This window comes from Myripristis murdjan, chromosome 14 (genome assembly GCF_902150065.1).
Source record: "Myripristis murdjan chromosome 14, fMyrMur1.1, whole genome shotgun sequence".
Classification (NCBI taxonomy): Eukaryota; Metazoa; Chordata; class Actinopteri; order Holocentriformes; family Holocentridae; genus Myripristis; species Myripristis murdjan.
The window spans coordinates 38,276,631-38,292,852 of NC_043993.1; the positions used below are offsets into that span (position 1 = coordinate 38,276,631).

At 47.0% G+C, this 16,222-nt stretch overlaps 1 protein-coding gene across 1 annotated transcript in view; it reads right to left on the bottom strand.

Moving 5' to 3' along the window:
• Window positions 1–12,527, bottom strand: part of LOC115371710 (stromal interaction molecule 1) — a 39,662-nt gene extending 27,135 nt beyond the window's left edge. Inside the window, 2 exon segments of the mRNA XM_074933731.1 lie at window positions 11,745–11,873; window positions 12,423–12,527. Coding sequence (XP_074789832.1) covers window positions 11,745–11,873; window positions 12,423–12,525 — 232 coding nt within the window. The 5' untranslated portion in view covers window positions 12,526–12,527.
• Window positions 12,528–16,222: the final 3,695 nt, after the last annotated feature.

Below are 16,222 nucleotides of genomic sequence, written 5' to 3' on the forward strand. Positions count from 1 at the left end.
TCAACACACGTCCTCGTGCTTTTACACACTGCAAAAAGTCCAAATCTTACCAAGATTATTTGTCTTATTTCAAGTCAAAAATGTCTTATTTCTAGTCAAAATATCTCATTACACTTAAAATAAGACATGATCAGCTCAGAAGTAACTTGTTTTTAGACAATTTTCACTTGAAACAAGTGAAAATTCACTTGAAACAAGAAACAAATTTTGCCAATGGAACAAGCAAATTTTTAATTTGCTTGAGATATTTTTACTTGAAATAATACAAATAATCTTGGTCAGATTTGGAGTTTTTGCAGTGTAGGAAGATGTTTTTGGGGAGGCACATGTTTCATGTAAAGTTCATATTTGTGTATGAGTCATTTTTACAGAGGAATGAGCACTGGGTCAAAAGGGTTCAGTAAATATTAAATCTCTCTGACCCTGGAGTTGGTTGTGCTTTTTTAAAGACGGCCTGGGTTTGACGTGCTGCAGAGGAGGCGAGCGAGGCGGCCCTGCACAGGCCCAGGTTACTGACTCCAGATCAGTATCACGTCTGCTTGGAAACAGATTTTCCACCAGAAATACCTCATGACTCGATTTGGGCAGAAATGAGCTTCTGACTTCTGCAGGATCCTGGGAGTCTGTGCATGGTCGCTCAAGGATGAAGCAGAGTGTGTGTGTGTGTGTGTGTGTGTGTGTGTGTGTGTGTGTGTGTGTGTGTGTGTGTGCTGTAAACACACGGGCCGCAGCAGGCAGCTTGTGAGCAGGAGGTTGTCGGTTTGAGTGATTTGATTGGACGCCTGTTGTTCCCTGAGCGCTCTCTGACGCTCTGCTGTCCTGCATCGCCCCGCTAAACAGGCGTGCGGCGTGGCGAGGGCGATAAGCAGCCGGTAAAACAGTCTGCACGCCGCCACCCGGGTCGGCCACAGGTCGTCAGGCTGGGGTTTCCTTCTGTTTGGACCTCAGAGGAACAAACCAGAATCTCCTGAAACCGATGAGACTGTGCTGGTGTTACTAGGGGGGTACAGCCACTGCACTGTTTATATTCCGGTTCGGATTCGGGCTTTAAAAAAAAAAATGGATTCGTTATTCGGATTCGGGAAGACACCGGAAGTCGGCACACCAGAGGCTCTCGGCTAACTAGAACGGGAATAAAAGAATTTAATCGTGCGGCTCTTCTAGACTTTCCAAATCGGACTGAAAACGATTTTTTTCTTTAGAAAAAAGCTCCCGAATAATGAGGAGAAACTTCAGACAGAAAAACTATTCGGGATCAGAGCGTTATTCGTGTACTTCCAAACATCGTATTCGGGTTGGGGTACATGCCTAACAGCTTACACTGAGGACCTGATGCCTAAAGGCACTGAGGCAGAGTCACACCTCACATGTCCAAAGGAGGTTCCTCTTCAGCCGCCTCGCTGTGCAGAACAAACTACAGATTATAATAATCTAAACCTGTGATGTCATCACCGTTTGCGTACACGCCCTGCAGGGCGATCAGCTGATGCACCTCGGGGTGTGAGCGAGTCTTTCCTGGTTGGAGAAACCCAAGAAAAACAAAGTGGTTGTTGGTTTTTGGGGCCTGACGAGCTGAAAACGGCGAGGATGAATAAATATGACCGCCATGGAATACCTGAACCTGATTGGCCGGAGGGCGTCTAACGCCTTAAAGGCAGAGTGAGGAGGAGTGGCCGGTCCTGGTTTGTAAACACAACACAGGAAGCTGGCCCCGCCTCCCGGCTAAGCTAACCGCCGGCAGGGTGTTTATGTTTTCTAGGATGGCAACAGGCGGAGATGACGGCCGAAATGTGACGTCGCCTTCCTAGGAAAAAAAAAGATCGCCCATTGGCTCCTCCCTGTCCAACAGACATCAGGCGTCGCTCTTCCTCCTCCTCCTCTCCCTCAGTGCTCGCCAGCGGGTGAACGCCGACCCTCATCTGCAGTTTTCAGAGCTTCCTATTGGACGTGGTGCTGCTGATCCGGCACGGTGCTGCGCTGTGATTGGCTGGGAGCGACACACCCGCTGCCCTGAGGCCGACGCCCAGAAAGTCATGAAATGCTGAACGCTGAGCTGATGCTAATGCTTATGCTAATGCTAACGCTGGCTGGTGATTTTTTTCTTTCACTGGATCTTCAGACAGAAAAAAATTAACAACAAAATACGAACAAGGAAACAAGGAACAAGGAAACAAGGAACAAGGAAATACGAGCTGTGGGTGTGTGTGTGTGTGTGTGTGGGTGTGTGTGAGTGTGTGTGTGTGTCTTTGTTCCAGCCACGTTGGCATGCCGAGGCGTTCGAGGCCGGTTGGGTAAATATTAGGACGGGTTTCCAGCAGATCGCAGTCGCACGGCTCGGCCGGTTTACACTCGGCCTAAATAATCTGCCTGGGGTCAGAGGTCGGCTGGTGTGTGTGTGTGTTTGTGTAAAGACGTGAACAGAGACGAGGCCGATGAGGCTGACATCAAACAGCGGTTGAGTTTTACTTCATAAATGACTAAAACCACTAAGTTATCAAAGTTAATGTCACTTCAAATCAGAATCCCAGAGACTGACGCTGTCCCAGCCTCGCTCTCCAGACGGGGCTGCAGATCCCAGGTCAGATCATCCATCAGCAGTCTGCTGAGCGTCTCAAGCTCCGAGCCACATCCAGGCCATAAACACACCGTGCTCGTTTCAAAAGCACCTTGAAACAACATTTTAACGTGTGGTTTGTTTTGTCTGTAAACTGTTTTATTTTCTAATCTTTCTTACGTTTTGTTCTGCTGTGAAATTCAGCGAGTAACTGGAGTGTAATCTGAGTTTCTCTCCGAGGGCTGTGCTCTAATCTCATGACGTGAGCCCGTCCCTGCCCGGCAGGAAGCTGCTGCGTTTCAGGAGGAAGGAGAAGGAGGAGAAGGAGAAGAAGAAGAAGGAGAGCGATGAGGAAAAGAAAACAGAGCTGGAATGAGGAAGAGCAGCTGCAGGCGTTTAACCCCAATCCAAATCCCAATCCTGCTCCCAGTGTCCACCCTGATCCCTGCCCGCCGGGAAAGGTGCAGCATCACTGACGCCGTGGTAACACTGACGCCGTGGTAACACTGTCGACGTTACCACGGCGACGACACCAGCTGTCTCCCCTCTGCTTGCTAATCTAGTTTTCTTTTAATCCTTCTAATAGAGCAGGTCAGCTGTGAGCTCTTTGATCTGATTCACTGTGTTACCAACAGGACGCCCTCATGTGCAAACACACACTTTGGATTTTTATCACAACCCTTTCAAAGGCCATCGAGTCCTGTTTCCAAACCGGTGATCAGAACAGTGAGACCTGTTTGAGGACATCAGATGGGACCGCTTCAGAGGAACTTCACCGCCATCAGAATCCCTGGAGAGGGAATTAGATAGCACCTTCTTCAAAAAAGGAAAAATCTACCAGAACAACCAGATTTTCCAGCCCAGTCTTCCTGGTTTCCTGTGGCAGAGCACCAGGCGGTGGGAGGGTCAGCAGGGCGAGGAGCGTCCTCAGAGCCTCTCAGCGGGACGTCCCTGAACCCTCGCCGCCTCAGAGCGTCTCAGCGGGACGTCCCTGAACCCTCGCCGCCTCAGAGCCTCTCAGCGGGACGTCCCTGAACCCTCGCCGCCTCAGAGCGTCTCGGCGGGACGTCCCTGAACCCTCGCCGCCTCAGAGCGTCTCGGCGGGACGTCCCTGAACCCTCGCCGCCTCAGAGCGTCTCGGCGGGACGTCCCTGAACCCTCGCCGCCTCAGAGCGTCTCAGCGGGACGTCCCTGAACCCTCGCCGCCTCAGAGCCTGCGAGACGCTGCGATCGGGCTCCGAGCAGGAAAACGCAGCAGGACGGCAGCCCTCAGAGGACAAATGTCAGCCGGTGTGTGTGTGTGTGTGTGTGTGTGTGTGTGTGTGTGTGTGTGTGTGTGTGTGTGTGTGTGTGTGTGTGGAACAGCCTCCTCTTCCTCGCCGCTGAAGCGTCTCCTGACAAACCTCATCTGTCTGCCGGACGCTCGCCAAGTCAAACCCTGAAACACTTTGGCTGCCGACTCTGGAAGCGGCTCTGACTTCACTCTGCACATCTGCAGGGAGCCCGGGTGCCTCGGAGCAAGGCACTAAAGCACCGCTCCAGACCTTCTGCATGTTACACTGGATTTGGAACCATATGTACGTCCATATAAAGGGTTAGGGCTAGAGGAGTAAAAAACAACAATATTTCCATCTCCATTCCTGTGTTCAGTTGATACTGATGGTCGGGGAGTTTTCCCTTAATCACATTTGCACCTGTGGATCTCAGGTAACTAACGGCTCCTCAACAGATCTGAGAAAAGCTCAGCGAGTCTTACAGCACTGCAAAAAGTCCAAATCTTACCAAGATTATTTGTCTTATTTCAAGTCAAAAATGTCTTATTTCTAGTCAAAATATCTCATTACACTTAAAATAAGACATGATCACCTCAGAAGTAAATTGTTTTTAGACAATTTTCACTTGTTTCAAGTGAAAATTCACTTGAAACAAGAGACAATTGTCTTAAAACAAGTGACTTCTGAGTGTAATGAGATATTTTGACTAGGAATAAGACATTTTGGACTTGAAATAAGACAAATAATCTTGGTAAGATTTTGAGTTTTTGCAGTGAGGAAGTCGAGGTGGGGGGATAAACTGTCATGTCTGTTTCCAGCGGGGCTCCTTGACCTCTGACCTCCAGACACAAACTAGAGGAGGACAACAAAAACTGCAGTAAATCATAATATCAAATTACAATACGTGTAGAATCACAGTACGCATCGACTCAGCAGCCAAGTCTCGTGACTTGGGGGTCAAATCAGGACGTCAATGTTTTCGCAGCAGCCCTGCAGAACGAAGCAAGGACAGGGGACTACACTTCAGACCGGACTTGTCCTTGGTTGCAGTGTGTGTGTGTGTGTGTGTGTGTGTGTGTGTGTGTGTGTGTGTTGTCTGGTTCCCTGAGTGTGATCTCCCCTCGGCCGCTAACCCACAACACTGGATTTGTAAATGTCCGTTCACTTCCATGTTAAAGCCGCTCCCAAAATAAAATAACACTTTTCAGCACACAAACCAACATCGACATAAAGAATCACGACAACATAAAGAACAAGTGCCGGTACCCGCTTTTCTCTTGTTGTTTTACTGAGTGGAGGTTTCCTGCAGATCTTCCCTGCCGGATCTACTTTCAAACTCAAATAAGAAAATAACAAGAGAAGAAGCCTTTAATTTTTTCCCCCCAAAAGTGGGTACCGGGACTTATTATAATTTTTTATGTCATTAATTTGTTAAAAGTGTTACTAAGACCTCTGGAAAGTGTCTTAAACATCAGAGTTGAGTCGTCTGCCGGCTCGGAGACGCTCCGACACGCCGAGCCTGGGATCTTTTCACGGTTCCACGCTGCGCAAACAGAGGAACCCGCTGTGGTGCCGCCGCCCCGACTTTAACCCTAACCCCAACCCTAACCCCAACCCTAACCCTAACCCTACGTCCACACCCAGAGCCTGCTCACCGTGTGTGTCTGCTGACAAACACACACTCCACAGGTTGGGTGTTTCTGAGGGATGGTGCATTCATGTGCTGATGGTAAGTTTAAAAAAACAAACTCCCAGTCAGACTGTCCCAGTGGTTCGGTCTCAGTTCCTCAGTTTGCTCGTCACCTCGAAAACAAAACCTGCAGAAGCTCCACCAGGATAAAGTTAATCCGCCCGGCGACAGGCAGAGCAGCGCCGGTTTGCTGTCTCTGACCGCGTGGTGGACAGTGAACGCAGCATGTGGGATTTTCCAGGGGTAACCGAACGCCCCGGGTGCTTATGAAGAATTAAGACCGTCAAGTTAGAGGACGTTCAGTTTGACCTCCAGACCGTCGACGGTGGTGTCATCTGACAGGCCTGTCCCACCACAACGAGAGAGAGAGAGAGGGGGAGAGAGAGAGAGGAGAGAGAGGGAGAGAGAGAGAGAAGGACTTTCTTTGATCGTACCCCTGTAATCGATTTCTGACTCTGTCCTGAAAATGTTCTGTGGCGTCTGCAGGATCCACTCAGACGTCAACATGTCAGCCAGCAGGCGGAGACACGACCTGAGATCTGAGTCCTTTTCCAGACTCTTCCTTTTCCAGACTCTTCCTTTTCCAAACTCTTCTTTTTCCAGACTCTTCCTTTTCCAGACTCTTCCTTTTCCAGACTCTTCCTTTTCCAAACTCTTCTTTTTCCAGACTCTTCCTTTTCCAGACTCTTCCTTTTCCAGACTCTTCCTTTTCCAGACTCTTCCTTTTCCAAACTCTTCCTTTTCCAGACTCTTCCTTTTCCAAACTCTTCCTTTTCCAGACTCTTCCTTTTCCAGACTCCTCCTTTTCCAGACTCTTCCTTTTCCAGACTCTTCCTTTTCCAGACTCTTCCTTTTCCAGACTCCTCCTTTTCCAGACTCTTCCTTTTCCAAACTCTTCCTTTTCCAGACTCCTCCTTTTCCAGACTCCTCCTTTTCCAAACTCTTCCTTTTCCAGACTCTTCCTTTTCCAAACTCTTCCTTTTGTTGTCAAAATGCCGGGGCTGTTCCATGTTTCAGACTTCGGAGATGCAGCAAATCGCCGAGCTCGCCAGAGACGTGCACGTGCTGTTATGTCGTGTTGTCGTCCGTATGTGGGCATGGCCTGTGTCACGTAACGCCCGCTGTGCAAAGGATTGTGGGTCAGCATGGCCAGAGCAGCATGCTGACATGCATGCTGGGAAATCTGAGTGGATGTAGTAGAACATCCTGGTACTCTTGGCATACTGCATCTGACATACTATGTACTGGGACATACTCATTGTTTTTCTTGCATACTAAACAGTATGGTAGTATGGTAGTATGGGGACTGGAACACAGGGCAAGTTTGAAATCACTGGAAGGGGCGTGGCTACACCTGCTGCACAGACTGTGATTGGTGGAGATCATCATCCATCAGTGAACTGTTTCAGGAAGTAGTCAGGTCCTGACGTCACTGAACGGATGAAAACTGGGGAAAAAACAAATAATCATAATTTAAAGTTCTTTCTGTATTTTGGGCTCCATTAGAACTTCCCTCTCTTGTTCTTCCTGTGATTTTTGTCAGAACGCTCTTATCAAGAGGCCACGCCCTTCTCTGGAGGCTGCTAAAAAGAATTCTGGGAAACGCAGGCGACCACTGGCGGCTGCAGAAGCAGACGAGTCGGGTGGAGAAGATTCGGAGGGACAGTGAAGTGCACGCCGGCAGCAGAGAGGGAAGTGGAGAGCCGGGCTGGGGGGGTTCGCTGGAGGTTTTCACACCTCGGCAGCGTCACAGGAAGCTCCTGAGCCTCAGCAGGCAGCAGCTTCACACCAGAAACCGTCACACTCTTCCTCCTCCTCATCACTCCATCCTCATCCTCAGTGCCTCGTCTGTTTTTACTGGGTTTTAACGCCGCGTACGCACAGAAACACTCTTCTCTACGCACAACGGGGATTATGTAAAAGAGATGGTGCGGTGAGAATGTGCACACCTTCCTGCAGACTTCACACCTACACACACACACACACACACACACACACACACACACACACACAGGCTGCTGGAGAAAATAACATGAAAGTGGGAGCTGACATGACATTATTATTGTAACTTTATTATTTCAACACACCAAGTGTCCTTAGTTTCCAATTTCTCTGTGCGTCTCTGATTTTGCACAGGCCTATAAATGTTTTCTTTAATTATTGTTATATTTGTGAGTGAGGATGTGTGTGTGTGTGTGTGTGTGTGTCAGTGTGTGACTCATGATCCAGATGTGGCTGATGGGTGGATTGATCAGGAGGCTCCTGATCAGCTCATATTGATGATGATGAGCTGGGAACAAACTGAACGAGCAGCAGCAGCTGTTTATATGCAAATGAGCTGATTAGAAGCGTTTCAGCCTCCATTTATGGCTGGGAGCGTGCATGAGGCTCGTGCACGTGCAGACAATTACACAAAGACACAGATTTATAAAACCTAAACATGTGGCTTTATAAATATGTGTGTGTATGTCTCATACAGTTTGGCCCCCCGGGGCCCCTGGCTGCTGGGAACATGCAACTTCAGAAAATCATGGAGGACGTACAAGTTCACTCACTGACACTCAAATTAACCAGCGGGCAGATTATGGACCAATCAGAGGCCTAGTTTCTTCTCCTGGACGGCTGTGGGTGTAAAGCAGAGCCGCCTGACGCCGTGGCCTTCACTGACAGCCTGGGACGTCCGGCCGCTGCAGTCCGCAGCTCCACAGGCTCACAACAATATAAAACCCCTGGAGTCTGGAATCACCTCTCACTGTGAGTTACTCTCACAGACGTTCACTGACGTGTTGAAGCTCCGTGTGGTCGCTGGGATCAGCGCTGATCCTTTGTGACACATCAGTGTTTTTTTTCCTCACCGAGTTTGGACTTGAGGAGCGACGAACGCGGCGTCTCCTCCTCTTCCTCAGCGTTTCGGACAGCAGCTCAGCGGGTCAGGGTTCGGGTCGGGGTTCGGGTCAGGGTTCAGGTCGGGGTTCGGGTCAGGGTTCAGGTCGGGGTTCGGGTCGGGGTTCGGGTCAGGGTTCGGCTCAGGGTTCAGGTCGGGGTTCGGGTCAGGGTTCGGGTCAGGGTTCAGGTCGGGGTTTGGCTCAGGGTTCGGGTCAGGGTTCGGGTCAGGGTTCAGGTCGGGGTTCGGGTCGGGGTTCGGGTCAGGGTTCGGCTCAGGGTTCGGGTCAGGGTTCAGGTCGGGGTTCGGGTCAGGGTTCGGCTCAGGGTTCGGGTCGGGGTTCGGGTCGGGGTTCGGCTCAGGGTTCGGGTCGGGGTTCAGGTCGGGGTTCAGGTCGGGGTTCAGGTCGGGGTTCGGGTCGGCGTTCGGGTCGGCGTTCGGGTCGGCGTTCGGGTCAGGGTTCGGGTCAGGGTTCGGGTCAGGGTTCAGGTCGGGGTTCGGCTCAGGGTTCGGGTCAGGGTTCAGGTCAGGGTTCAGGTCGGCGTTCGGGTCGGCGTTCGGGTCGGCGTTCGGGTCGGCGTTCGGGTCGGCGTTCGGGTCAGGGTTCGGGTCAGGGTTCGGGTCAGGGTTCAGGTCGGGGTTCGGCTCAGGGTTCGGGTCAGGGTTCAGGTCAGGGTTCAGGTCGGGGTTTGGGTCAGCGTTCGGGTTGGGGTTCGGGTCAGGGGCTCAGGAACATGTCGAGGTGTAGCTTTGGTGTTTTCTCACCTCGTGGATGAAAACAGCTGCTGTTTGTTGGACTTTGGGCCTGTCACCTGAACGCCTCGCCGGCCTGTTGCTGCAGTCGACCAGCAAAACAAAAACTCTAAACTCCATCACGTCACCACGTCACCGTCTGGAGCCCAAACTGACCTGGGACCTGCTGCGGCGCCGCCTGCGCTCAGCCGGTTTGTGTTTATTTAAACAGAAGAAATCTCATCAAGCCTCACTGAGGAATCCTCTCCCTCGTCTCAGCTCTCAAAGGGTTCCATGGTTTTAACAGCAGATGAAACCATAAAGGAGAAAATGTTGAAACGATCCCTCACACATTTTCTGCATTTCAGTTCCATTCTCCCTGTTTCTAGTGATCACAGAGAAATTAAACTTCCTCATTTTGCTGAGGACCCCTGGAGGACCCTCCAGGACCCCCTGGGGGGCCCCGGGCCTCACCTTGAACCCCCTGCACTGACAGGAGAGACAGAGAGCAGCCGGCTGAGCAGGAAACGCATCACCAGAGGAAGGAAGACGCTGTCGCCGTGGCAACACAGCAGCATGGAGCAACAAACACCTCCACTGAGGAGGAGGCCAGAGTCTGATCCTCCTCATCCTCATCCTCATCTTCATCCTCATCTTCATCCTCATCCTCATCCTCATCTTCATCCTCATCCTCATCCTCATCCTCATCTTCATCCTCATCCTCATCTTCATCCTCATCTTCATCCTCATCCTCATCTTCATCCTCATCTTCATCCTCATCCTCATCCTCATCTTCATCCTCATCTTCATCCTCATCTTCATCCTCATCCTCATCTTCATCCTCATCTTCATCCTCATCCTCATCCTCATCTTCATCCTCATCTTCATCCTCATCCTCATCTTCATCCTCATCCTCATCTTCATCCTCATCTTCATCCTCATCTTCATCCTCATCTTCATCCTCATCCTCATCTTCATCCTCATCCTCATCCTCATCTTCATCCTCATCCTCATCTTCATCCTCATCCTCATCCTCATCTTCATCTTCATCTTCATCTTCATCATCCTCCTCTCCCTCCTCCTCCTCTCTAAACGAGCAGAGCTGCTTCTATTTCTGTCGCTGCATTTCCTGTGACATCATCACCGTGTCACATCCAGGAAGCTGTGGTGAACGACTATCAGCGAACACACACACACACACACACACACACACACACACACACACAAACACACACACACACACACACACACACACACACACACACACACACACACACACACATACATACATGACATTTATTAAGAAACTAAGCATGCTGGACTCTCACTGGAATCCAGCCTGGTTTGTTTCAAGTAGTGTGTGTGTGTGTGTGTGTGTGTGTGTGTGTGAGTGTGTGTGTGTGTGTGTGTGTGTGTGTGTTTATTTTAGATAAAACCACAGTGAACTGCTGCTGATTGTATTGACAAGCTATTATTGACTCAAACATGGATGATTCACACACACACACACACACACACACACACACACACACACACACAGCCCCGAGTCTCACAGCAGACAGGAAGTGATGTCACACTTCCCTCTGACCGCAGGTACAAGACCACATTTCCCACAAGTCCTTCTGCTTCCTGCAGGCAGATCCTCTCTCTCTCTCTCTCTCTCTCTCTCTCTCTCTCTCTCTCTCTCTCTCTCTCTCTCTCTCTCTCTCTCTCTCTCTCTCTCTCTCTCTGAGTGAAGTTTTGAGGTGATGAAGAAGAAAACGATGAAGAGGCAGATGATGATGAAGAAGATGAAAAAGAGGTTCAGCTGAATGATGTCGAGGGTAAAACTGTCCTGTCTGTCTCCAGCGGGTCCCTTGACCTCTGACCTCTGACCTCCAGCTGTGTGAATGAAAATGGGTTCTCTCCCCTTTGCAGACACGCCCACCTTCTGCTAATCCCATGCAGTTTGGGCCCCAAAGCCTGCAGTCCACATGTGTTCTTGTGGCCTGTTGTAAAATGGTGTGTGTGTGCAGACTGGGGCCTAAACAGGCTTGGAGCTGCATCAGTTGCTTTGACTGGAAAGCTGAAAGGCTGGAGAAAATGACCTCTAGTGACCTCTAGGAGAATCACAGCCTCATCAGACTTTATACACACAAACTAGAGGAGGATTCAAAGAACTAAAATCCCAATAAACTCATATCAGATGGCAGCACTTATGGAGCTGCAGTACATATTGATTCATATTGATTCATATTGATTCATATTGATTCATATTGATTCATATTGATTCATATTGACCCGTTGGCAATAAGCTGCTGGAACCGTGAACCTGCGCTGCATGAAGAGGAGGAGGAAACCTAACGTTTGGCAGCCCGACCCCCGACCTTTTCCTAACCGTAACCATGACGACAAGTCTCCTAACCCGAACCACAACACGTTTCAGCGTAAAATAATTATTTATAGTGTGTTTTGGACTTTTGTGCTCACCAGAACACACAGAGCTAACCCGCAGTGCAGCGCCACCTGATGGAGGAGTCACGCCACGCCGCTGTGTGGTGTCAATCTGCTGGTCACACACGCACACACACACACGCACAACACACACACACACACACACAACACACATACCTGAGGCTGTGTTGCCGTTGGAACCCGGATGGCGCTCTGAATGGGCGTGGCCACTTCTGTCCAATCCGCTCTGGGCCGCGACACACACGCCGAGCACACACACAGCGAGCAGCCACACACACCCCATCTCTGCAACACAGAGAGCAAACACTCAAATGTAAGTACGAAAAAAATTACATTTAAATTAAAGTTAAATAAACAATAATAATGTTCATTTTAAAATAAAAAAAATAGCAAAAAAAAGAAAAAAAAAAACAGAAAAGAAAATTACCATAAAATTATCAAAAAAAAAATTTAAAAAAAAAAAAAAAAAAAGCATTTTAATAAGTGATGCTGGATCAAGTTGTTTTTTTTTTTCCTTGACAGAACTGACAGAAAAAAAATTACCCAAAAAATATAAAAATGACTATATATATATATATATACACACACACACACACACACACATACACACATATCTATCTATCTATATATATATATATATATATATGACAAGGAAAATATTTTTGGAAAAAAAAAAGAAAAATTAAGGAAACAAGCAAAATAATAAAATAAAAATAAAATAAATAAAATACAAATTTAAATAATAATACTGAAAATAAAATTAAAAATGGACACGTGAAAATGTTTAAGGTGGATCAGGTTTCTGAGGCTGCGTTCTTTTTAGTTAGTTCTTACTTTGCTGAGGGCCCCCTGGGACACCCTCAGGGTCCCCTGGGGCCCCCGGGCCGCCACTTTGAAACCCCTGTGAACTTCTCAACAGGATGTGGAGCAAAAACATCAAAACACTCCTGACAGATGAAAGCCTCGGAGCCGCATTTCACTGAGAGGACTTTTACTGAAGGAACCAGAAGGAACCCGAAAGAACCAGAAAAAACCTGAAAGGAACCAGAGGGAACCTGAAAGGTTCTGCTGTCACTTTGACTCAGGTGGAGTTTAAACAGTTTTTTTCCTAGCAGCAGGACGGAGCAGCCACACTCTCCTGTTCTCGGTCAAACTGCCTTCAAACTTCTTCTTCTTCTTCTGATGTGATGAAGCATCAAATGAAACGCAGCTCACCTTCACCGCACGCGTCGCTCCCGCAGCCTCCCGCAGCGCCGCGTCCGTCCGCAGGCCATCTGATCCCGGGTCGGACAGGAAAACTAGTTCCGTGTAGTAACACAGTGAATGTACAGCGGTGAAGTGTGTGTGTGTGTGTGTGTGTGTGTGTGTGTGTGTGTGTGTGTGTGTGTGTGTGTGTGTGTGTGTGTGTGTGTGTGTGTGTGTGTGTGTGTGTGTCTGTGAGATCCTCCCACTGAGGGGAAAAAAAAACAACAACGAAGATATCCGTGTATGGGCCCGTGTTGCGTTCAGGGTCTCCTCACAGCTCCGAATTCTGACTCTCTCCGCCTGACCCGGGTGCGTTCAGGTGCGTCTGGTCGAGACTCTGGGAGCTGTGGGTCTTTGGCTGAACAGAGATTTTTTAAATTCACGATTCATTTCTCTGGTGATTCAACTGAAGAATGATTTCAGTTTTTCTTTTCCTAGTTTTTTAAGTTTATTTTGTATTTTTTTTTTTGTTGTTGTTGGGAAAGATTTGTGTTTGTAAAATGCGACTGGAGTCAAAATCAACTAAATTTTTTCCCAACATTTCAGGCTCTGCTCTGATTGGTTGGCAGCACTTCCTCCTCCTGGTGAGGGTGATCACAAGGTGTTTCAGTTTTTCACAATAAAAGCCCATTCTGTTGAATAAATAATACATCAAAAGTAGGCTTTTCTTTTTCTTCTGAGCTGTGAAATAAAAGGAAAAATTACTTTATGTATTCTATTCAGTAAATTTTTAATTGTTTTATTGACTTAATTTGCTTTTTATGTTTCTGTGTTTAGAACGGTTTTATTGTTTGTTCTGTTTTATTTTATGTGAAGTGCTCATCAAAACGTTACGCTGAAATGAACGAGCAAGAAGAAAAGAAGAAAAAAAGAAAAAAAAACTCCGCCCCTTCATGTGGAAAAAATCCCCACCTTGTTGCAGCAGTGATGTTTCCCACAGCACCTGAAGGCAGCACCCGTGTCTCTCAGCGATGTGATGGCGTCACCGTGTGGTGAGACAGAGGAGGTGCAGGTTCCCTTCAGTCCAACGTCCGCAGGAAAACAGTGAACACGCGACAACAAAGACTTACTGTACACACACATGAATATTCATATTTATATTTATAGGACACACACAGGAATATTTATATTTATATTTATAGGACACACACATGAATATTCATATTTATAGGACACATGTATGAACAGGATCATTTTATTGTGATGCCACAGGAGGTGAAAGTATAATTTTTATATGTGCTAAAAATTATATTTTTATTGTGATCATTTATTGTCCATTGTGTTATTGTCCATTTTCTATTTTTTTTTTTTTATTTTTTTTTTTTGGTTTTTGTCTTAATGTAATTTAATGTTTAATTAATTTCATTTTGTCTTACTTCTGTTTTTGTTTTGCTGTTTTTCTGTTTGGCTCTGACCTCAACACCATGTGCACCTTTTGAAAATACTGCCAGTATCTTATTTTATTCTATTTTGTTATGTTAATGCTTTTTCCCTGTTATACTCTTTAACGTGGTTGACTTGTGGGTTGTGTTTTGTGTACAGCTGCTCTACACGACTCAGGGACAAATCAAGTTGTTAACTTTGAGTTTGAGTGAGTTTGACTGTTCAGAGTCACAGCACAGAGGGAATCCTCCATTTTGCCCTTTTATCAAATGCATGCCTCCTTTGTCACCTTTGACCCGGGACTCTCTCGGGGTTGATCCACATCCAGACTCAGAGAAAACTGTGAAACCAGTTTGTCCTCCTCCTGTGGGATCCAGTCTGAAGGAAATCCTGCTGGTCTGAGTCCAGAACCCCAACCTCCTCTTCAGCATCTGGACTCTGAAGAGACGTCGCTGATTTTCAAGTGTTTGTCTTGTAAATTTACCACTTTAATCACAGAAGCTCTGAGTGTTTTCCGAGTTTTTTTTCCCTGCGATGGCACTAATACATCTTCGTATTATGTGACACTGGCATGAAAAAATCTAGATTAAGAAAAAAATCTTTTTCTGTCTTTTTCTCTTTTTTCCCCCATTTTCATTGTTGTTCTCTGAGACAGACTTACACTATAACCCTCCACTGTCCACTGTGCTGCCGCTCATGTCAACACCACTTTGGTGTCAATGGATGCAGACAAACAAACAAACGCGAGTGGTGGACTGAATACAGAGATATTTTAGAAAGAGAAGATTCAAGATTTTTCTCTCCTGTGATTTTACCCAACAGGAACTCTAAAGATGTTCCAAAACAGAGACAAACTCCTGGAAGTCCTGCTTGATATGAATCTGTAAGTGACGCAGAAAACTGAGGCAGTCCGGCTTTGAATGAAGCAAAATTATGATTTATTCTCTTCAGCCTGTGTGGCATTTCACCCAACAATATCAGGCTCTGTGTTTGGCCACAAGAGGGCGCCAAACAACACCACAGCCCCCATTTAGACATAATTACCAATGAAAAAATTACAATAAAGTGTAAAGAATAAGTGATTCATATTAGGTGATAAACTAAACCCTGAAACTTATAATTAAAAGCAATAATAACTCATTTTGTGCAAAAACAAATGCGAGTGACAGATACATATACAAAAACAAAAACAAACAAAAAGATCTGATCTGGTTGTGTCAGATCTCGCTCAGCTTAAAGAGATCAGAAATGTCTCTCCAGACTGAACTCACTGAACGCCTGAACGGTGAATTGTGTAAATTTATCTGTAAGAAGAGTGAAGTTTGTACAAATACACACTCCACCCAGAAAGGTGGATTTTCAAGGAAACCTGAACCTGATTGGAACAGGACGCTTTGAAAGTAACGTGGAGTTTGATGTTAAGGATGCAAGGAAGCAACAGCTAAAAAAAAAAAAACATTTCAAGTTAAATAAAAGGATTTTGACAGAAAAATGAGGGACTGCAAAAGAAAAATATGAGACGGGGGCGAGCACTAAAACCAGAGCAAAGCAAAGCAAAGTCAAATCCTCTGCTGCTGGAAACAGATCCTCTGCCTCTGGTAGGGACTGTGTTAATAGAAATAAATATTATGGAGGCTGAAGTGCAGCAGGATCCTTGTTGAGAACAGCAGCTGGTATCGTGTCCTGCTGGCAGACTGAAAATGATCTGCCAGGTTTGTTGAATATTGTGTGTTGTTGGTGTAAGAAACGGAGACTGAAGGTAAACTCAGATAAAACTCAGGTTATGCAGGTAGGAAGAGGGGAGAGTCACAGTCTGTTTTCCCTGCTCTCTAGAAATACTTAGGACTTCCTTTAGCTGAGAGTGTTCGTCAAATTAAAATAATAATAATCGAGAATTATTAACAGAAATGGTCAGAAGGAATAGTGTCTAAACCAAAATTAACAACGTACAGTCTGATTACCTTCAACCTGAGCAGAGCACAGAGGTGTGTGTGTGTGTGTGTGTG